The sequence below is a fragment of the Arvicola amphibius genome, chromosome 7, assembly GCF_903992535.2.
Source record: "Arvicola amphibius chromosome 7, mArvAmp1.2, whole genome shotgun sequence".
Taxonomy (NCBI): domain Eukaryota; kingdom Metazoa; phylum Chordata; class Mammalia; order Rodentia; family Cricetidae; genus Arvicola; species Arvicola amphibius.
Window position 1 is genome coordinate 96970524 of NC_052053.1, and position 24619 is coordinate 96995142.

The 24619-nt window shown below is 41.1% G+C and overlaps 1 protein-coding gene across 4 annotated transcripts in view; it reads right to left on the reverse strand.

Moving 5' to 3' along the window:
- Nucleotides 1–24619, reverse strand: part of Pcnx1 (pecanex 1) — a 142349-nt gene that overhangs the window by 92472 nt on the left and 25258 nt on the right. For all 4 annotated transcript variants that reach the window (XM_038335641.2, XM_038335640.2, XM_038335643.2 and 1 more), the window contains exons 2-4: nucleotides 16438–16646; nucleotides 5983–6088; nucleotides 370–415 (exon numbers count right to left, since the gene is read on the reverse strand). In XM_038335641.2, the coding sequence (XP_038191569.1) occupies nucleotides 370–415; nucleotides 5983–6088; nucleotides 16438–16646 (361 nt within the window). The remainder of the gene's footprint in view (nucleotides 1–369; nucleotides 416–5982; nucleotides 6089–16437; nucleotides 16647–24619) is intronic.

The following is a 24619-nucleotide window of genomic DNA, read 5'->3' on the forward strand; positions in this document are numbered from 1 at the left end:
AAGGAATCCCTTCCCAAGGGAGGTTAGCGACTACAACGCTGTGGAGCAAAATTGTGATTTTAGTTTAGAGAGATGTACAGAAAGAGAATTTTTTTCTCCTTTAATGTTTCAATTATACTCACATTTAAAAATTTCATAGCAAATTAATTTTTCACAAGAAGGCATGTCCGGTTATAGCAAAAAGGTTTCTTATAGATCAAAACTTATAAACAATACAAATGTTCAAATATTTCTGTGATATTTAGATGATGAAAGGATAATATAATTTAAATCAGGCAGTGTAATGTTATGTTATTTCTAGAATATTATCTTTATTACACGACGAGAAAAGATGAATAGTCAGTCAATGCTCAGTTAGACTGTGTCTACCTTTAATAGTTGCTGCTGTTCCAAGTCGAGAGGATCCGGATCCAATCTAAAAGCAAGACAAAAAGGAAATAAGACGAATTAACACACCGCCAGTCCAAAGCATCAAGACTGTTAAAGCTGTCTTCTGTGGCATGCTGTCAGTTGCTTTACCAATACTTAAAGACACCTGTTGCACACACGCCAGCAGAGGTACACAGCTGCTTGTTGCAGTACACGTGGATGGGTCCCCTGCTTACTCAGGACTGATGGAGTCCCTGCAGCCAGACATTTGCCACTCAAGCAAACTGCACCACATAGTTATGAGCATTTTTGACATTATATCATGGCATGCTTGTATTATAAACCAAAGCAAAGCCACACATTGAGTCTGTGGGAAATAAACTTAAGACTTCTTAGAGCACATAACCACAAAGTTTGAGGGACAAAATATACTAACATACACAGAGAGCAACAGAAAATTTTACTATTCTTGGTTCCTAAACATAAAATACTTTCTTACAGCCAGTTAGAACATTTAAAAATAATAAAAATCTAACCATCATACAGAAAATAAATTCTTAGCACAAACTGTAATTAGAAAACTAAAATGTAAATGATGCGTCTTTAATGTTTACAGTCAACATGGCCTGACATTTCCCTAAATGCCATACACATTATTTACACAACCATAAAACCGTATAAACAAATATCAGCAATTCCACACACACAGTAAGAGAATAAAATACACCATGATTTTGTCAACTAAATCAACAAGCGTTAGATAGAACTCTCTCAGTAAATCTGATTTCAACGGATTCTGAGCAGTTTTGCACATTCAGCACTGTAAATACAACTTAACTCATACAATGCCTTCCTTACTTTGCCCACACCCTGTTCCTTTCATGAAGTCACTGTAGCAGCAGAATACAAGAAGTAAAGTTGGAGCAGAGGTGATACACAGACTTCTGGGAGAGCAGGAGGGGCGGAGCTAACCTGAAAGGCCACTGACTGCTGTCAACAGTGGAGACTCGGTGAGCTGACACTGCACATGTGTGCTACGCTGTGTGAGTAACTGGTCAGTGAAAAGGCAGCTAAAAAATACACAGACACACACAGGCAAAACTAGTAAAGTCAGTGCTACCAAAAAAAAGCAAGCTCTGCAGGGCGGGAGAGAACACTGTCGGCAAAGTGCTGCGCAAGCAGGAGGATCAGACTTTGGATCCCCAGCACCCGCGTCACAAGATGGGTGGAGAAAGTACATCTCTAGGATTCACTGGCCAGCCACTTGCATGGACACACATAGGTGTGTGAGCACACACATACCCCAAATGCACACACACACACACACACACATGCACACACACACCACGCACACTAAGTTGTAATATTTTGGAGCTGTTTGTTAAACCTGATCTTCTCAGGCTTTCTCAGCACCTGCTTTAAATATATCATAAGGCACTGTACTGCCCTGAAGGGAAACCGTCGTAAGGCATGATGTTACCAGCCCATAATTCCAGCACAAGGGAGGCTGAAAGGGGAAGATTTCAAGTTTGAGGTCAGCCTGGCTTTATAGTGAGAACCTATTTCCAAAATTAAAAACAAATAATATTCATAAATAAGCCCCTAATTTTTTTTTACTACAAAACAAGTTCCATTCTTAAATGCTTAACAGTTCAGTTTAGGCAATTTATATAAAAAATATTATTGTCTACCAGAAATATGAACACATAGTCACTTCCCAGATCGAATTTTGAAACAAGTATATACAAACATCATTTAATGCATATCCTTCTGAAAATTTAAACTTAGAAAATAAACTTTTTAAATCGAGTTTTAGTATCTGCTCGCAATCTTCAAATGCGTCCGATCTCCCTCTTGGCTAAGCTCCCCACTTTGTCCAGATGTTGCTCCATGTCTTTTGTCTAAGAGAAGTGGACCCCAGCCTCACCAAGAGGGGGGCTACAGGCCCTAGGTCTGATGACTGGAATTAAGGGGAAAGTCTCTGGAGGGTCCAAACAGAGATGGTCTTGTGCTCAGAGAGGCCTCTGCCCCGTCCCACTACTCCCTCACTCTCCAAGAGCAGAGAGGTAGCTGCTGTACTCTCCCCAGAGCCCATGGACAACCTACAGAACCAAGACAGTGCCAGTCAGCACACAGCAGCCTCCAGACTCACACCCTTAGATGAGTAACCTACTGTAACCTACTTTCTACGGATGAGAGAGGTTTTAATAGACACTGTGGATATTGATTCTGAATGCTTTTCCTACCAAGCCCCTCCCCAAATCAAACAGATGATTAATAATACAGACTAAAGAAATGTCACAGCAGAAGAGCTCCTGACACTGACACTTGGGACAAACCAACAGAGGATGCACACTGTGACTCCATTCTAAGTTTTTATATGTATGATATCATGAAAGATTTTAATTTTATTCTTTAACCCTCATTTGTTAAATTTTGTAAACATGAAAAGAAAAAAGTAAGGAAATGGAGGTATCTCCTACACTTAGAAGTGAAGTTTCTCATCTAAATGGTTTATATAAGCAGGCCTATGTTTTATCCCTATGATAAGCACCATAGCAAAGATCCAGCAAGGATTGTAGATGTCAGGCAAAGCCACATCCTACATGGAGTCGTGCCTGTCTCTCTAGTTGGGATTATTCTTCTTCTGAAGTCAGCCCCTTTTTAGGCAGTTTTGATGGCAATTATAAGTTTGTGAATGACTTTGTGCTTAATTCTTTAGTAATATACCAATGGTTATAATATAACAATGGTTACTCTGGTCACAATCTGACGGTAAGACCAAGTCACCATTCTAGCCTAAAAATATGTACCTTGGATACTGACGAGCAGTAAGCTATTTGAAAGAAGACAAGAGACCAACAGAAGGGGGAGGTGCCGGCCGGGGGAGTGAGGGAAATGACAGAGACAGAGAGCAGCAAGGATGGGAAGGCACAGTGAGAAGGAGCCTAAGGGAAGAAGATGTGCTAACTCCACACGGACATGGTCCCACTGGGTACAGAAAACAGTCACATAAACAACCATGACGGCGTGTAGGAAAGTCACACAACAAACAAGAAAAAGTGTGTCTGTGTATACATGGATCTACTAGTGCCCTAAATCAACTTCTTCACTTTAACTAATCTAAAAGGTAAAAATAATTATGTCGAAAACATTACACATTATAAACAGTCTAAAACACCAAGTAAAAAAATAGCTTAAAATATTTTCTCATTGTAATGTAAGAATTACAATTTAAGAAAAACATAATTGTCTGTAGTATGTGTTTAGATGTACAAATGCTTCAATTATACTCCAGAAGACAGAGACAGAACAACAGAAAGGACACCAAGGGCAGGTATCCAAAGGTGACTGGCCCCTGCTGTGTCCAGTCCTGTCCTAAAAATTTTTTAAAATAAATATAAATAAATAAATAAAGATTAAGACTGGCTTTCCAAACACTAGTGGGAACATAGGCTAACTCCCAGGGCTAACCTGCCGGTGCCTGCACTTGTAGGAGGGCCAGGGCTAACCAAGAATATACACAGTCATAGTGATTAAGGATTCAGTTATTTATTTTATACAAAGAAGCTGAGGAAAGCATAAGACAACCAAAAGAACAAGAAGCTGGGTAGCAGGGCTTTACTCCAAACAAATGTTGTACAACCTGTAACTTCAAAGTACCAATCATTATCACGGAAATCGGTCTTTTTGTCTCAATAGTCATTTTCTGCATTTTTTAAAAATACCAAATTTCCCCATTCCATAGATGACGAAAAGAACTTAAACACTCTCTTTGTTCTATCATGAGCAACGGTTTCACATTAAAAACCGTTCCTAAGAACTCACTTAGACTTGGAGCACAACTACGCACATGTATTAGGAAACGAGACCCTGTTCGAGATTCTGGTTCAGTCTGCGGTATTCTCACCATGCTGCGGAGTGTTCGGCTATCAGTAGGTGAGTACTACGAGCGAGCATCCAGAGAACCAGGCTGGCTACCGCTAAGTGAGAGGCTGAGCTCAGTTCCATCTGTAGAACTTGATTATCTACGCGCAGGAAGGTAATTAGCAACCACGAACTGAGAGTGGGCTGAGCACAGGGCAGCACACTACACAGCAGTGAGAAGTCTACTCTGCGGGCTTCTAACTCACCACACGTCACACACAGGGAACTAAGTGTAATAAATATAAGTGTCATGGGCAAAAAGGGCCAACACCACAGTCTGAAAACACTGAGGATTTGGGGGCGGTTTCCAGAGAGTTAAGGTAGGACAGGAGACCGAGTGTCTCTCTGGGACATGAGGGGAAAGAGCATTTCAATCCCGAGCCATGAACGTGACAAGAAGGGCCTGGAGTGAGATTAGGAAGTGAGTTCTCTGCTAGCCCCTGATGGAAATCGGCTGTCTCCCTTTCGTGATGGAAGGACTGACACAGTGACCCCGAAACCCCACAACGAGGTAAAGTTCTTCTGTGCAAAGTTCCCCTTTACTCCAGTGATCTACTGAGAAAGCAGGCGGGAAAGGCCTGGCCTGGAGCAGCACCCGCTCAGGACAAGTGAGAGCAGAGGAGCAGAGCTGCGGTCAGACATGCAACAGGCTGCCCCTTGTCTACGAGCAAAGCTGCGGTCAGACATGCAGCAGGCTGCCCCCTTGTCTACGAGCAAAGCTGCGGTCAGACATGCAGCAGGCTGCCCCCTTGTCTACGAGCAAAGCTGCGGTCAGACATGCAGCAGGCTGCCCCCTTGTCTACGAGCAAAGCTGCGGTCAGACATGCAGCAGGCTGCCCCTTGTCTACGAGCAAAGCTGCAGTCAGACATGCAACAGGCTGCCCCTTGTCTACGGAAGCACTGTCAGAGTTACACTCCAAGAATAAAAGTTACACAACAGAAATACCTCACAACTGTCAGAAGCAGACTTACATTCTACTTCTCGCTTTACCATTAGCATTTACAAGACTGAGATTTGGGGTTTGCCATTTTTATGTTCAAGCCATGCAGACATCTCTGTTTCCAATATGGACAAGGAAAGGAGGGAAGATGGAGCAGGTGAGCTAGAGTCCTACGGCATTTACAGCTGCTTCATCAAAGTAAATACAGCAGAGCATGTGGTACACATTCAGCAAACATGTACTGGTGCTGTGAAAAAGCTAGTCAGGAATAACTATTAGCTGCCGCGTGGTGGTGGTGGCGCACGCCTTTAATCCCAGCACTTGGGAGGCAGAGACAGGCGATCTCGGTGAGTTCGAGGCCAGTCTGGTCTACAGAGGGAGTTCCAGGACAGACTCCAAAGCTACAGAGAAATCCTGTCTCGAAAACAAACAAAACCACAACGACGAAGAAATTCCAATTAGGGGCCAGAGGGATGGCTCAGGAAGGTACTCTGCTCTTCCATGAGACCTGAGTTTGATACCCATCACCACACTGTGGCACACAACCATCAAGGGATCCGATGTGCTCCTTATGTCTCGACAGGTACATTCATGGTACAAAACACCCATACAAATCAAATTAAAAACTAAATTAAAAAATAAAAACAAATAGTAAACATCAATCAAAAATGATCCTCACAGAGCAAGCCATGAACTGATGGCTCTGGAGAAGGGAACCGGGCACAACACAGCAACCCATTCCTACCTGGTTGCTTGGGTCCAGACCAGCATAAGAATTTCTTGAACTGCAACCAACTGGAGGTGTGGCCTCTCGAATGAATTCTGACATCTCAATCCCTCCACCAGGATCACTGTGCAAGAGAAAGAGAGCAACTGTCATTAACTATGAAGACCTCCTTTGTTTGGGGTTCCATCTTGTTTTCTGTAAAATCAAGAGGTTCTGTTTCTTATTCTCTTCTTGTTTTTTGCAGCAGGGTCTCTTAGTACAGAGACCCTGTCTGTCCTAAAAACCTATTCTGTAAACCAGGCTGGCCTCAAACTTACAGAGAGATCTGCCTTCTCCTGCCTCCTGAGTGCTATTAAGGCATGCTCCACTGGGCCTGACAGGGGTCCTGTTTCTTTTTCTTTGTTTTTTTTCCTCAAAGAGTAAAACAAAGAATGAGGACTAGTTTGTAAATCTGAAAGTTGGAACTATCTAAGAACCACAACACTGTTTGGAGGAACTCACAATTCCTATCTCAAGCTGTCCACATAAAGCGCGGTGAGAAGAAACTGGCCTTAATTATAGAAAGTAAATAATTGCTGACACATGCCATAAAACCACTCTTGCAAAGAAGTTACTGCCTTTTGTTTCCTAAGAGCAAGCCAAAGAAGCCAACTAAAAGCAATCAGATAACGTGAGCTGATGTCTCAGAGAGACACATCTGACTGACTGTGTAACACAAAGGACACACCAGGGAAGACTCATCCTGGGTGAACTGCTCAGTTGTGTTTTGTAAGTAAAGTGAAAGTACCTGGGATCTAATTGCTGTAAAGAACTAGAAGCCTGTGAGTTTAAATTTATGTTTGTTGCCCTATATAGTGGCGCACACCTTTGATCCAGCACTTTGGAGACAGAGGCAGGCAGATGTCTGTGAATTAGAGGCCAGCCTGGCCTACAGAGTGAGTTTCAGAACAGTTTCAGGACAGACGCTACAGAAAAAAAAAATATAAAACCAAAACAAAATAAAAAACAAAATTTCCAATGATTAAAAAGTGGTTAACAGCGGGTCTTAGAAAATCAAAGGGTAAGGTATTAGACTCAAATAGTTGATGATACCCATATATACTAATTAGAAATAATAGCAAAAATTAGGTGAAAAAACTAACAAATTTCAAAATCTTAACGTGGTCTATGTTTCCTCAAGAACACAACTCTTAAAGCAACCTGTTTTTATTGGAAGCTGTTTACTTGTTCGAGTTTAAAACCTTGCCAGCCAGTATCTAATCCAACTCCCTGAGTAGCCAAAAAATTTTGGTGATCAAAAGTTTTTCTAGCGCTCTAATTTCCTCACCCCAAACTCTCACAAAGTTTAGATTACATTGACTCCAACACATGAGCTCTGCCCACCAAAGGCAATCGAAACAGCCCAGGTGTGGCCACCGAACTAGTTCTAGAGAAGGCACATTAGTCCAGTTCAAACTAGTATGGGTCAGGCCAGAAATGTCCCATAGTTGAAATATATTTCTCTGTGCCTGCCCATTTTTATTTTAGTCTTAATTTTATGTGTGTGAATGTACCTGTGTGTATGTCTGTGCACCACATGTGCACCTGGTGTCTGGTGATGGTGAGCTGCCACTTGGGTGCTAGGAACCAGACTCGGGTCTTCTGGAAGAGCAGCCAGTGTTCTGAGCTGCTGAGCCATCTCTCTGGTCCATGTATCTGGTAGTCTTGAAGCTATGACTTTGAAGCCTGGGGCTATTGCAGACACTAACTGAGGCCAGATGGTGGTGGTCACCTATCCCCAGCACTCAGGGAACAGCAGGCTATCTGAGTCCAAGACCATGGTTCACACATCAAACCCAGGCTAGCTAGAGCTCCCTGGGAAGGTCTTCTCTCTCAAATTAAAAACAAGCAGCAGCGCAGCAGCAACTGACTCAAAGATCAGAATCTGGATACCAAAATGGGGAGCAGCGTCATGAGGTGACACACCTGAAGTCGCCCCCACAGGCAGATTCTCTAATATTGTGAGACAAAAGAGCCCTTAAGTATCTGGATGGCATCTCTGCCATCAGAAGGAACTCACTTGGCAGCGCATCTTCACAAGTGGTTACTAGAGCAGCAGTTTGCTTTATGGTCCTTCTCCCACAAAAGGTAGTGTCCCTGGTTTGCTTAAGGAGTTTAGGCCACTAAGAACTTTCTAATCTGTTTTACATCTACATAAATACAGCATCCTAGTAACTAGATACCAAGTTCATGGCCAATTCAGTACACTAACACCTGTGTGAGGAGAGGGAATATATGTGTTCCAGGTTGTTAGCTGTTCTGTATTAACTCATACCAGCTCTAACGTCTACACCAAGAACTTAAGAGTATATAATGTAGCGACTCTCATCACACAAAGTCTGTGATGAGAAACACCCAGTAATGCCATTAAAATGCACCCTCTCAGTCAGACCCACAGCAACCAAAAGATGCAGGGCAAAATGAAGACTAAGAAAATAAATACTCAATACCAGAGGAAGGATGGAAGCTCTCCTCTTGTTTTGTATGTCTATATATGTATGTGTACATATATTACCTTTATCACATACCACAGAACCCATCCACTTGAACTTTATAACTCAGTATTTCTAGATATTCATAAAGTTATGAAACCATCATCATTAATCACCTCAAAAGCAAACACTTTTACCTGTTGCTTCTCTCTGTCTTTTCCATTCTCCCGCACTAGGCAAACACTGACCTACTTTTTGATCTGCAGATGTGCCCACCTGGGCATTTCCTATCAACAGAAGCAGGAAGTACGGCGCACATAATGGCTTCCTCCTCTTGACAAAACATTGGAACATTCAACACTTCATTTATACTTGTGGCCAAACGACACTCCACTGTATGGACAGATACTTGCTTATTCAGCCAGAGGCAAGACTATCTTACTCACTTTCATATACCATTTCTGATTTAAAAAAAAAAAAAATCCAAGCGGTCATAATGTAAATGAGTCTATCCCAGTAGACTCATCAAAAAAATAATTTTGCTTTTTAGTTCCTGATGAAATCCTCCCTAAAATTTGTAAATGTTTCTATCCTTGTTTTACATATGAAAAAGTAAAATATTACAGAGGTAAACTCTAGCAGAAGATCTCCAAGTGAACAAGCTAAACTGTTGACGTAGGAAGTTACAATGTGTGGACAAATCTGCTCTTTATTTACCGTACACTTGGTGCAGGTACGTTTGAACACCAGGTCTATAAAACATAAAGCCACACACACTCTTTCTAATAAACTGTCCTGTCCTTCAACAACAGACACTGAGGTTCTTCTGTCCCCAACTGCCAACTATTCCTATTACTTAGGGCAGGCTTCTTCACGCCATCCCTGTCGACACTGGGCCCGTAAATCATGGCTGTGCGGGCTGGCTGTACACAATGGCTGGCAGCCGGTCTGGTCCTTACCCTCCCACAGCTGATGCCAGCAGCATACCCTGTTGTGAAAACTGGAGAGTCTCCTAGAATTGCCAGACACCCAGGACCAGCATTACTCCCAGATGAGAAGCAATGACCCAGAACAAACACTGGTCCCTAGTCAACGTGAGGGTGAGAAAGGAAACGTTCAAGAAACAAAAAGGACAAAGCTAAAAGGCAAATAAAGAATGCCTCCTTTATTTTAAACATCCTCTAATAAAATAACTATCATTCTCTCTTCTCCACAGCCCTAAATTGTGGCTTGAATACAGTCTGACACACAGACCGGTGAGGTACAGTGTTCCTTAGGAGTGAGACTGGCCAGGTGTAGCAAGGTGTTCTCAACACACACCTGTCGAGTTCAGCAGTTTACAATTCTTACAGAGGCAAAGGGGTTCACTACAGCAAGCAATGTCAAGTTCAGGGAATCTCTACCTTTATGCCTTAATTTCTCCATCTGTTAACAAAACAAAACACAAACCAGGTACAAGGAAAGGCGGAGAAGCAGAAGTCTACCATGAATTATAGGGAAGCCATCACAAACTAGGTTTCGGATCATTACTATCATATTAACTGCTGATGCTCAGGCTTTGGTCAGAAACACTGTAACACCCTTATAATGCTAACTTTACAATTGTAATCTAGATTCTAACGATGCTTATAAAAATAGAAGTAGATTTTTTTAAAAAAAAAAAGTCTCTAGGCAGAGTAGATCTCTCTCAGAAATCTTAGCCTAAAATCCAGTTTCATAAAGGTTAAATGGCTGGGCGATGGTGACACACGCCTTTAATCCCAGCACTCGGAAGGCAGAGGCAGGCGGATCTGTGTGAGTTCGAGGCCAGCCTGGTCTACAAGAGCTAGTTCCAGGACAGGCTCCAAAGCCACAGAGAAACCCTGTCTCACAAAAAAACAAAACAAAACAAAACAAAACAAACAAAAAGATTAAATGGAGGTTTGGTTTATAGAAACAGAAAATGCAAGTCTCCAGAATACTAGCATCCAAATTTTTAAATTCAATGATTAGTTTCTACTCATACTTTAAATATACAATATAGGCATTAAAGAGTCTAACTCTTAACGTAAAGATTTAAGGGTTTTTGAACTACTGTATCACATAAGAGAGGGCACTGAAAATCCACACGGCTCCAAGAGTTACTTACTCACACAATAAACTACTGCCCTAAGGAACCAAGCACGGTGGCCTACACAGGAATCGATGGAGTCCTGATTGTTCCATCCCTCAGAACAGAATGTGAGACAGTAGGAGAGTGAAGAGGAGATGTAAAAACAAAGCCTACAGAAGAAATCTCAACAGGCAAGTTTTAAAAAGATGGAGAATCCTCAAAAAAACCAAACCTAAATCTACCCTATGGCCCAACTACACAGTTCCTTGGCTACGCCCAAAGGACTCAACAGTCTACTTCACAGATCCTTGCTCAGCCATGCTCACTGCTGCTCTAATCACAAAGGTAAAAATAAAATACCATCACACAGGAAATCAAGAAATTACACGAAGTGCATCATTGACAACCAAGTTTAATAAGATTTCTAGATACAACAAAAACTACTACATTTGAGAGAGAAAAAGACAGCAAAATTTTAAAATTTTTCAGGTAGAAAACAAAAATAATAAATTATTTTTAATGGAGAAATGATAAATGGAATTTTGAAAAATAAAATAGAGAAAAGTTTAATACTACAGATAAATACACTCAAAAAGAGAATCTATATTTTCAAATCAATAAAAACGCCAAAGATCTTTGTCTGTATCAAAGATCAAAGCCCAATCAAGATGATTACAGTACCCCTGAGCGGAAACGAGGCTACCAGGAGCCAGGCACAGAGTTTCTGTAATAAGGAGACTGAGCACAGACAGCTGGAGCAGCACAGGAGAAAGGACAGCCGGGAACACGCCACTGTGTGCTGAGTTCATTTCTAACAGAGAGAACACAGTGGCTGCCACCCAAGAGTCAGTTAAACAACACTGGAACAAAAATTAAGTCTGACCCCTTACATGACACTACTGACTAAGGTAATTTCATATAAAATTCAAATGCAAAAATAAAATAACAAAGTTTTAAAAAACACAGAAGAATATCAGATGACTGTACAGGGAATACTTTCAGAAGACAGAAAAATGTCACTTACTAAAAAGGCTAAGTTCTTTTTTATTAAATCCAAGAAAGGATTAGAGATACATACAGTTCAGCTGGTAGAGAATCTGCCTGGCATTCCCCAGGTCCTGGATTCAATTCCTAGACCAACAATATCCAAAAGACACATCAACTTTAAGAAGTATGGTAACTGATCCAAGCGTCACAGTACTAGTTTATAAGCCAACACCTTGAGTTGGAGGCAAAAGAATCAAGAGGTAAAGGCCATCTTCAGCTATTTCAGTTCAAGGCTGGCCTGTATGACTTGAGAGCCAATCTCAAGCCAACAACAAAAGTATTAACAACCCTAAGAAAACTTAAGGAAAGAAAAATGCAAACTCATAGATGCCTTAACATACATAAGCAATAAACAAACAACAAATCAACAAGAAAGAACAGCTTCCCACATCACAAATGGGCAAAGGAAAGAAAAGGAAGCTAACTGCTTCCAACGTGATGCTCAAACTCAGCAGCAATCAGGGCCCAACTGGAGCCACAGTGAAGCACAGTTAGACTGCTGGATGGCAAAGCGCTGCTTGTCTTTTGAGATAAGGTTTCCCTCAGCAGCCAGGTTGATCTCAGAGTCACAGTAATCCTGCCCCAACCTCCCAGGTGCTGGGACTGCAGGCGTGAGCCACTGTGTCTGGCTAAAGTTAAATTTTCACCATTACCAAATGTTCATGTAGATAGGGAACAATAAGGACTTTGAAAACTAATCGACAGAAATCATTTTGGCAAATAGCTTGGAATTACCTAATAAGATGAACTCAGAGATGCCCTAAGAACCAGCTTGCATAAGTGTACCAGAAGATACTCAATAATGTTATCAGAGGAGAAAGTTGGAAATAATCTGAATGGCCACTAGCGGAAGACTAGGCCATAATCTCTCCCTAGAGTATAGACTGCTTGCTGGTAAATGTGAATAAATAAAAGTTACAAACATTAGCATAAATAAACTTCCTGTGCAAAAAATGCCCCTCACAGAGAAATACGGCATAGCCCAAAGTACACAAAATAAATAATAAATACATTTAGGACATCCGTAAGGATCATGACATGAAACCAAAAAGTACAGAAATTTTCATACAGAAGTCCAGAAAATGTTCAGTACTGAACACATGAATGAAATGGGAAATGATGCATGAGCTTCTCCACAGCTGTATAATGCTCTGTCCTAAGCTGTGTGATGAGGGATTACATACTGACCTGAATATTAAATTATGTCTCTGAATTATCCTTATATTTGGTACACTCTTTGACATACACATTTTCAAAATAAGTTCTTTAAAATAAAAGAAAATGTAAACACAAAGCTGGGAGGTGGTGGCACACTCCTTTAATTCCCAGCACTTGGGAAGCAGAGGCAGGTAGATCTCTGTGAGTTTGAGGCCTGCCTGGTCTACAAGATTAGGACAACTAAAGCTGTCTTGAAAAAAAGAAAGAAAGAGAGAAAAAGAGAAAGAGAGAGAGAGAGAGAGAGAGAGAGAGAGAGAGAGAGAGAGAGAGAGAGAGAGAGAAAAGGAAACTCAACAGAAGCGCTAACACATACTACACATAAGCAGAGACCACCAGAGCAATCACAGAGCAGTTCCCTGTGCCAGTGCAGTTCCTGGTGCTGCACATAGACTAACTCACTTATTCTTCATAATGAGCTTACAGAATGAGACTTCCACTGGCCTCATCACCTGACGAGCTCATGTAACTTTGCCAAGACCACATGATTAGAAATAATGCAAACCCCAGATTAGTACAGTCTGCCTTCTGCTGCTTACCTGTGGGGAGTGTGGCTTTAAACGTTCTAAGTTTTCAGAATGCATACTTCATGTGTTGAGCTAATGACCCTCAAGCCCATCTTCCTTTTATATGGAAGTAATAAACTGAAGAAATATGCAGAACTCTTTTTTAAGTTTATAAAATTTTATATAATAAATAGATAAAAATAAATAAAATATCTACTACATTCTTGAAAATTTTCCTATTTGAAAGATTTAGTTTCTTCAAATTTAATACAATCATCAAAATTCCAATGGAAAATTTTGGGGAGAATAAGCAAGTACACATCTCACCAGAAAAGTTAAATAAGCACATGAGAATGGCCAAGTAATACTGAGTAAGCCTGTTATAGGACTACAATTATATACATATATATGTGTATATATATATATATATGTACACACACACACACACACACACACACTCACGGAAAAAAGAACCGAGGCAGAAAACAGAGCACAGAACCAGCACAGATAAACTTGGCCTCCACGTCTGTAAGCTGTGAACCCAGGGATTTAGACAGCTGTGTGTCGATCAAAAGTATTCAGAAAAAGAAAAAAATGAACATCTACACTAAACATGTATGGATGTTCTTCTTATTGGTCCTAAACACTGCAATTACCTGCACAGCTCACACACACTGCATTAGGTTTTAAGCCACCTACGGATCTACACCATACACAGAAGGCCGAGCGGTGGTGACGGGCGAATGCACACCACTCTGGAGACAGAGGACAGCCAGGCTGGGGCGCCACTATGTGAGATGAGAACAACAGCAAGGAAAAAGGCATTTCAGATTGCGGGGAAGAAAGTATTTTATTTAACGGATTTATTATTTAATGGATGGGACAAACAAATCTAAACTACAGTATTAGGATGTTTTCTAACTGAATACAATTTAAGAGCAAAATCAAAAAATATAAATAAGAAAGAAATCAGAGTAAATATTTATATAACTGGGAAGACATTCTTACAGAACTTGGTAGTAAAGGAAAAACTAATAAACATTGAATCGACACACACTATAAACTGTGGCAAATGCTGAAGCTGGGGAACTATCTGACACTGACCACAAAAGACTAACACCATAAATATATATCTTCATCAAATTAATGGCAATCTCTCAGACAGCAACTCTCTCTTAGAGAAGCCCACACTCATACTCTAGGGTATATCTTCCTTCCTTCCCATGTTCCTGGTTTTTGTTTTTATTTTTTGCATTCCTCATGCTTAAAGTCTATTTTAAAATATACTTTTAATACTTGTTAATAAATCCCAACACTGAAAAAGCAGTACTACAAATAGCAACAGACAGCAGATTAATACAAATAGAAGTAACACATGAAAACTTTTAACCCATTAGTAATCTAAAACTTCAATAATGACATTTTTGTCAGAATACTAAATACTCAGTATTATTAAAAGAAAATAAATGAGGCCAAAAACTATTGGTTATAGTGGTTAAAATGACAAAAACAAAACAAAACTTCAGAACTTAGTGACATCTGAGAACTCAGAAACATGTAGCCTTTTCAATAATTACACTTCTGTTAAATTAAAATTACAATACAATGATTTAAAATGAGTGCCACTGTGATCTTTTTCACAATAAAATTTAAATTTGAAATATTAAAATAGCTACAAATAGGGGGCGGAGTGAGGGCTCTGCGTACAAGGGCATAGGTTGCTCTTGCAGAGAAGCTGGACTTGGCTCCCAGCACCACATGGCAGCTGACAACGGTTTCTGACTCCAGTTCTTTCTGGCCTCCAAAGGCACCAGGCATGTACATGTGCACAGACACACAATAAGTAAAATAATAATAATTTATCTAAAAAAACAGAAGTTAAATTACAATACATCTGTACAAGGCAGTTTATGTCATTAGAAATATCTTAGAAAAAGCACTTTTACTACTTCAAATATTTGCAATCAGTGAGTAACTATCAGTGCCAAACACTGATGTAAGAGCTGAGAATAGTCTATAGGAAAAATCAAGTCCCCAACTTTAAGAAGCTAAGGAAAATAATGGCAGTTTGTGATCACCGAAATGAGCAAAAAATTTACAAGAGTAAAATGCTTGCTCAGTAAACAGATGAGGTGGCTGCATAATGGTTGAGGGAAAGGCAGGAACTAAGCCTTTCGATGGGCGGGAGGGAGGCATCCAGAGATGGGTGCCTGGATGGAGATGCGACCTCTGCTACCGTACTGTCCTTACATTACAACCTGAAATCACTCATATTATGCTGCGTGGCCAGAAGCAGACTCCATCTCATCTGAGCGCTTAGGTTATTGGGTGGCTCTTACCTCAGTTCCACAGCTGTGATGCAGGGATGACTGGCAGTCCCTACTTCACAGAATTGCTTTAAGCATCGAATCAACTTACATACATCCTGTCCACACAGGAACTGTCTGTTAGATTCACATTAGTGGTATGCACTACTTTGTAAGATCTCAAGAAATTTTTGAAAATATAGATAAATTAGATCCCTCTGTCAAAAACAGAAACCCCTGGTGGCGCCAAGGAAACACGCTACAATGTAACTAAGCAACAGAGGGATACTTATAAGAATGTAAGACTGAAAAATATTTACAACAGATTAAGTGGAAAATGCAGATTATATCAAATACAATATAAAATTTTCTTAAGCTATATATACATTTTAATTATGGGCATTTTTTCTTTCTTTTTCCTGGGACACAATAAGACTAGGGAGGCCTGGAACACGGGATCCTCCCGTCTCCACCTGCTAGGATTATAGTTATGTGCCGGCTTGTCTGGTTTCTGTACGTGTAAATTGTTGTGATGCTGAGATTTATAAACAATGCGTAACTTTCCTTCAGTTGTGTTTCCTGGGTCTTGGTCTTTGGTGTGACCATTATGCAGAAGCACTACTGCTGTAAGCTGTTCAGTGATGAGGCCACGAGTACCGGTGATCCTCCAAACACGCTAGTTACATTCTTCTGTTCTAAGACTGTAACTTGCGCTTGTCACCTTAAGCTAACAGGGACCAGAGAGCAAACATACAGAGAGCACACACTCATCTCCCTACCTTGGACACAGAACACACACCATTACACATCATCACGCAGGCATACTCCTCTCTTACCTTGGACCATTGCTGTCTGTCCTCCTTGTTGAACAGTTGCCTTGTTCGGCTTTGGCTCGCTGGTCTGGGAACTCATTTGTGCGCCTATCTACAACTTCTCCAGCGTCAAGTGCTCTGTGTAGTCGGTAGTTGACCATCTTCAGAACAATGAAAACAGCAGCTACCACGGGACAATAAACTGCTACTATAATCATCGAAGAAGGAAGGGCCTTTAAGAGAAAGGAAATATATGTGTTTTAGAATACTTTATATTTTACTTATTCTAGAAATCTGTACCTAAAATAATGAAGTTACACACAAAACAATTATAATACTAAGTTGCAAAGGTAAAGGACTCTACTACCCAAAACAGAGGCCACTCAAGTGGCTACTGAACACTTGAAATGTGGCTTAGTTAAGACTAAGTATGGAAAAGGTATGATATGTCAATTCTTAAACTGATTGCAGGTGGGAAAAGTTGAATTATAATTGGTTAAAAATTATTGAAAATAATTTCATTTGTTTTAATACTATATCTACTACAAAATTTAAAATTACCTGTGTGGCCCACACTACATAGCTACTGCGGAGTGCTGACGCAGTCTGGGGGCGGGGGAGTGGGGGAGTGGGGGAGCAGCGCTTATAATCCAAACTGAACAGCTAAGATATTGCATAACCCTGTGTATGTGAGCAGTCCCTGTTGATGTCTCTGGGAGAGATGGCTCCGGCAATTAAGAGAACCTCCACATGGAGGCTCACAGCCATCCATGACTCTAGCCTCAGGCCATCTGATGGCTCTGGCCTCCATGATCGCCGGGCATGCACATAGTGCACATGCAGGCAAAACACTGATACACATAAAATAGATTCATTTTATTTTAAAAAGAACAGAAGAACTTAGAAAATAATAAGGCAATCAAGGGTTAATTGAAATAAGTCAAGTCACCTATTCTGAAGACTTAGAGACCCATTCTATATAAGAATAAAATAACAGGAAACCCGAAAACCAGGGCTGCAGGCTTGGGGCCAGGCCCACTCGGAAGGCACAGCTTCAGTCACCACTGTCAAAGAGCATAAACTTATCAGACTGAACTTATCAAGCATCCTGGATTTGTGCAGGATGACCTCATGTGTTATCAACAGATTCAACCTCAGCCACTGCCACGCAGAACCCCAAACTGAAATGGTGAAACTGAAAGGCCTTCACAGCAGAAATATGTGGTAGAGGCGTTGAGTGGCCTGAGAATTAGGAAAGGAGACAAAGGCCACAGCCTCACTCCAGTTTTTGTGTTGGGATGGGAATAACAGTTGTACATTTGGCTTCTGAAATACTTGGATTTAGAAACTCTACATAGGACTGGAGAGATGGCTCAGAGGTTAAGAGTACTGGCTACTCTTCCAGAGGTCCTGAGTTCAATTCCCAGCAACCACATGTTGTCTGGCATAAAGGTATGCATGCAGATAGAGCACTCACACATAAAATAGTCTTTTTTTTAAAAAAAACCACATATTAATATAATTGAAAAGTTAAATTGCTGAATCTAATTTAAAATGTTTCTAAATAACTGGTTTAGCCTTGTGATTTTGCTTAAACACCTATTTTCTTAAATTAATAAATATCAGATGTAGATCATTTCGTAAGATTTATCATGTAAGTACTTTAAGATGTTCAATTTATAAGTGCAATTTAAATTAAAGAGATCTTAAGGTACAACAAGATACAAAAAGTAAGCCTCTGGAAAGTGAAGGTTAAAATGTTAAGAGAAAAGGACATTTTAAGACTCTTAGTTGATTTGTATCTTTAACAAACCTAATATTCACTATAAAAACAAATGCCCCAAATAATCTTCTGAACAGAAAAGGCCACTCTCAAACACAGACACACACGAGGGATGGAGAGGAGACATAAGCAGAGAGAGAAAAATAAAAACAGATATAAACACAGAGAGAGACATAGGGAGGGACAGAGAGGGAGAGAGACACAGACACAGAGACCAGTCACCCATTTGGAGAATTTGCAAAGTTCTGGGTGGTGCTTGTTTCCTTCTGAAATTTCCGCACAAAAATAGAATCCCTGAAGGCCTGTTAGTTCAATGTCTCCATTTCCTGATAGGATATTAAGGTATGCTGAATATAAAAGATTTAGCCAAGATTACCTATCTTAACATCTTCACATTAAAGGAAGTCATATGCCCATTTCAATGTCATAGATCACATACCAATTCCATCTTCATAGTCAATAAAACAGGTCAGTTCCATCCTAACCCACCACAGTCTACATTAAGGATAAAATGGCTGACTGTATTAACTGGACAGACGGGAAATAACCAACATCTGTGTCAAACAAATTCAAAGGAAATGTTAACAAACAAATGAAAGAGTACTTAATTTTGAATTGTCAAAGTTCAAAGCTCATCTAAATAAATGTCAGTCCTCATACCCCAAATACTACTAAGAACAGTGTAAATGTTCTTTAAATAATCCCATTGAAATGTGAGGGTTTAAAGACAACCAGAAAATCACTTTTTGAAAAGATACTAATCACAGAAAGACTGAAAATAAATTTTGCCTTAAGAAATTTAAGGAGACTCTTACATACTGGCAACAGTGTCACGTCAGAAACAGATTACAAAAGCGCTCATCTATCCTTCCATTCTGCGGTTCAGGTGCCTGAGTCCCACCCACAGTCAGTCCCAAACCTTCCAGGGACAGAAGCAGACACCATGTAAGCTGCACTTCTGAACTGGGCCAAAGTGCAAACACAGTGTGCTGCTGAGCACTGCAGTAAACCTGCTGCACAGCCTGGGAAACTCGGCTCCCTCCTGGACAGCTGGCCACACTAGCATACAGTCTTAGGGCTCATCAACCTTCCTACAAGTGTGATTCACTATACTGTTTTCTAGGGCAAACACCTAAACCAAACATACACAAAATCACTGCAAAGTAGTTAGCTGAAACTTTTTCTACTTTATGGATTACACACTAGAAGGGTATTTGTGTGTGTGTGTGTGTGTGTGTGTGTATGCTGGTCACACTTTCTTAGTCACATTCCACTTTATTTTTCAAGACAGGGTCTCTCACTGAACCTGGAGTTCATTGATAGATGGGCTGGCCAAAGGTCTCCAGGGGTTCATTTCTCTGCGGTGGTCCTCCACTGGTGGAGTTCCACTCCCAGCTTGAGCACTGGGGCTCCAAATGCAAGTCCTCAAGCTTGCAGAGCAAGCACTCTATGGACTGAGCTACCCCCTCGGCTCCCTGCTTGACTGCTGTATTATATTAGATTATACATACTATGTTTTCAAGGAAAGCGTGTTCAGAAACACTCAGGATTCTAATTTGCAACAAGTATAAAGTCCAGGGAAACTAGGCACTTTGGGAGAGAAAGTAATGGGTAAGATAACAGCTTAATCTAATGGTTAAAGTATAACCATTATATAAAATATATAAACATTATATATATTATATATACATATAAAGTATAATGTGTACGCATTGTTTGACATAGCAAGTTCTACATTAAAATCTCTATTATTAATCTTTCTGGAAAGTAACTATTGACTTCATAATAGTTCTACAAATAATACTTCACAAAGTTCCAGTTTTCCAAAAAGACACTTTTTATCTTCAAGTTATATAATTTTATTATGAGTGTTACCTTAAGTTAAGGCCAAAGACAAAGCACAAGCGGTGGACAGCAGAGATGCAACGGCGGCAGAGCAGCTGGCATCTACTGGTGGACAAACAAGGCCCTCATTAAATAACCATAAAGGTCACAGCTCCCAACACACAGATAAAGGCCTGCGGCACCATGAGGGCTCCAAGCAGCCCCTCACACACCTCAGACAGTGGGTCTTAAAAGCACTGTTTCAAATGGCATGAGCCTGCAAGGGACTAAGTTAAGGAAGGCAAGCTAGTGGGTTTTACTTCTCCAGTATGATAATCAAGTGGTTGTGTGGTCCCTGAGATTTGTCTAGTGTGCAGTGATACACAGGTATTCCAGCCAGTGCTGGTACAATCCAGTAGTGTGAGGCTAAGGGTAACAGAATGACAGGCATATCACTTACAACTGACATCAAGACTTCAAAAGAATTTTTAAGCAAGCTTTCTTTTTTAACTATCCATCTTTAACATAAGATGTCTTTTTTGCTTGCTTGTTTGGGGCTTCTAAAATCATAACTTCCTCACTATTTAAGGTGCTGTTTACTAAATTTAGGTATCACAGACTAATGAGGCATTTAGAAAACCTGAGAAATAAAGATCTGTGTGTACACATACAGAGGGGAGACAAGACATAAGATCTATGTGTACACATACAGAGGGGAGACAAGACATATGAGGACCTCCTTCAGAGCAGTGATAAACAGCAGAAAATAATAAAGGCAAGAGGATAGGGAGGAGGAGGAGGAGGAGGAGGAGGAGGAGGAGGAGGAGGAGGCCTTGCAAAGGTACTACAGCCAACCAATAAAAACTGCATGAGAGGTTGGAAAGAGATGGCTCAGTAGACACCCTGGTACCAGACATTTAAAATGTTAGTGTAAACTGATCAAACTGTATGCACTAGTGATGTATGGTCAGCATAAATTGATCACACTGTACGCACTAGTGATGTACGGTCAGCATAAACTGATCACACTGTGCGCACTAGTGATGTATGGTCAGCATAAATTGATCACACTGTGCACACTAGTGATGTACGGCCAGCATAAATTGGTCACACTGTGCGCACTAGTGATGTACGGTCAGCATAAATTGATCACACTGTGCGCACTAGTGATGTACGGTCAGCATAAATTGGTGAGACTGAAATTACTAAATTCCTACACTGCCCAATCCCTTTTCACTCTTAAGAAAGAAGAATTCCAGCTGCTCTTCCAGGAAGCCCTGGTTTGATTTCCGGCACCAAAACTCTGTAGCTTGCTAAAAAGTGAAAATATAAATTGTCAGTTTTAACCTAGAGTCAACAACTCCTCTTAAAATCATAAAACTGAATTCTAATACAGACAGTACTGGATGACTTTTATATAAGAAATCTCAACTGAAAACCAAGCCCCAGAACTGGAGAACTGAAGACTCTTCTTACATTGATTTATTTGTATGTGTGCACAGGCACGTGTATCTGTGGGCTCGTATGCCACAGTGCGCACACAGAGGTCAGAGGACAACTTGAAGACTGAACTCAGGTAGCCAGAATTAGCAGCAAGTGCCTTTACCCACTGAGCAATCTTGCCGCATGGAAACTGTAGGCTATTTATCAATGTAATCTATGGAAGTGAAAAATAAGACCTGCAGTGCACACAAATACAACATGAGGTGCCAGGTGTATACTCTCAAAGAGTGAATATTTCTTGTATAATTGGGAAAAAAAGAAAAATTTATTCTGATTTATTTATGTGTATGTATGTGCGCTATTGTTGGTTGGTTTTACTCTTTGTTCTTTGGCTCTTTTGGGGGGACCAGCACCCAGCTCCAATAGATACACATAGAGACTTGTTCTTACTTATGAATGCCCGGCCTTAGCTTGGCTTGTTTCTAGCCAGCTTTTCTTTTTTTTTTTTTTGTTTTTCGAGACAGGGTTTCTCTGTAGCTTTGGAGCCTGTCCTGGAACTAGCTCTTGTAGACCAGGCTGGCCTCGAACTCACAGAGATCCGCCTGCCTCTGCCTCCCGAGTGCTGGGATTAAAGGCGTGCGCCACCACCGCCCGGCTTTAGCCAGCTTTTCTTTACCCCTCTATCCTCTGCCCCTGGGCTTTTCCTTTCCTTACTTCTGTAATCTGACTTGCACTCTTAGTCCCTGCTGGCTGCTGGCCCCTAGCGGCCTCCTCTCTTTGTTCTCTTGTTCCTCGATCCTTCTTTTTCTCCTATTTATTCTCTCTGCCTGCCAGCCCTGCCTATCCTTCCCCTGCCTTGCTAATTGGCCATTCAGCTCTTTATTAGACCAATCAGGTACTTTAGACAAAGTAACACAGCTTTACAGAGTTAAGCAAATGCAACAGAAAAAATGCACCACATTTCTTTTGCATCATTAAACAAATGGTCCACAGCATAAACAAATGTAACACATTTTAAAACAATATTCCACAACAGTGCACGACTGGTGTCTGGGGCCCACAGAGACCAGAGGATGGTGTCAGATGCCCTGGATCTGGTACAGATGGCTGTGCAGTACCAAGTGAGTGCTCAGAACCAAACACAGGTCTTCAGCAAGAGCTATCTCTCTAACACTCCCTCCCCAAACCTAAGGTGTAAATAGTAATAAAAAGGTTTTCCTAGAAGAGTATATTAGCTTGCACCTTTAACACAAGCATCTACATCCATGTCAATGATAGCTGATTAACAAATCAAGTTACATACCTGGCAGTCTCTGACTTTCCTTCATATCTATGACATATTAAAAAAAATTCTTTATTCTCTCCAGGATAGGCACCAAAGTCACCCAGAGAAATCCTGTCTCAAAGAACCCCCCCCCAAAAAAAAGAAAATAAATTGGAGGGACAGGCCTGGCATGGTGACTAAGCACTAAGAAGGCAGAGGCAGGCAGACCTCTGTGAGTTCAAGACCAGCCTGGTTTACAGAGTGAGTTCCATGACAGCCAGGGTTGTTACACAGAGAAACCCTGTCTTGAAAAAAATTGAGGGACAGAAATATTAAAACCACAATTCAAAGCCATCTGACCCAAAGAGGGCAGAGAGGACTACATGGTACAGATAGTGGACAAAGTGGGAGAACCCTTCCCTGTAGACTGTTGATGGGAAGAACAGCTCAGCCTCTGAAAATGGTGTAACAATCCCTCAGAGTTAAAAATGGGACAAGATGGCTCCGCAGGTAAAGGTGCTTGCCACGCAAGCGTAGTGACTTGAGTTCAATCTCCAGAACCCATGAAAGAAGGAACCAACTCCACAACACTACCCGACTCCCACACGTGCACCCACACACAAGCATCATGCACACGCATGCCTACACAAAATGATGAGTGGTTTCTGAGAGGTTAAAAAGGGAACTACGTATCATCTAGCAAGCCGACTCCTACTCACACATTCAAAAGAACTGGAAAAGATCTCAAAGAGCTTTCTCACACACACGGACTTACAGCATTATTGATAGCTGTTGGTGGATGAACACTAACTTGTATAGTCACACAGGGTGCTCTGCAGCAAAAAGCAAAGAAATCCTGTCCTATGCCACAATATTCGGAAGCCTTAAGGACATTCTGCTAAGTGAGATAAGATAGTACCAAAATGACAGTCTTTCTTTCAGGGGGCTAGAGAGATGGCTTAGCAGTTAAGAGCACTGGCTGCTTTTCCAGAAGACCCAGTCAATTCCAAGCACCCACAAGCAGCTCACAACTATCTACAACTCCAGTTCCAGGGGATCCAGCACCCTCAAACAGACACACATGCAGGCAAAATACCAAAGTGCGTTTAAAAAAAAACAACCAGTATTTCTGATGAATTCATATAACATATACCAAATCCACAAAACAAGAAGCAGACTAGCAGTTATCCGAGGCTGGAACGAAGTGGTAGAGGAAAGGGTGTTATTTAATACACATAGCTTTGATTTTGGAAAATGGGGAAATTCTGGAAATGCGCTGTGCAATATTTGATATCACTGAATGCCATCTCTCCTTTGCCATGGAGGAGACACACCCCAAGGCCCCCAGTGAATGTCTATGTAGACAGCACCAAACCCAAACCCTATGCACGTGTGTTCATATGTGTTTTCCTACACATCCATGAGGCTCCATTAATAAATTAGGCACAGTATGAGGTTAATGGTCATCTGTTGACTCAACCTCAGTGTGTGCATTTCAAGAACTTGAGCTTTTCATGTTGAGGAAGAATCTTACACCTTCCCTTCAGTGTATCAAGTCACCACTGTCATTACCCTGGAGCTTTGGGCCCTCAGTCAGGGTTTCTACTGCTGTCAAGAAACACCATGACCAAAGAAACTTGGGGAGGAAAGGGTTTATTCAGCTGTTCACCACTAAAGGAAGTCAGGACACGAACTCAAACAGGACAGGATCCCAGAGGCAGAAGCTGATGCTTACTGGCTTGCTCAGCCTGCTTTCTTACAGGACCCAGGGCCACCAGCCCAAGGATGGCCCCACTCACAATGGGTTGGACCCTCCCCCTTCAATCACTAAGAAAATGCCTTACAGCTGGATCCTATGGCAGCATTTTCTCAGTTGAGGTTCCTTCCTTTCA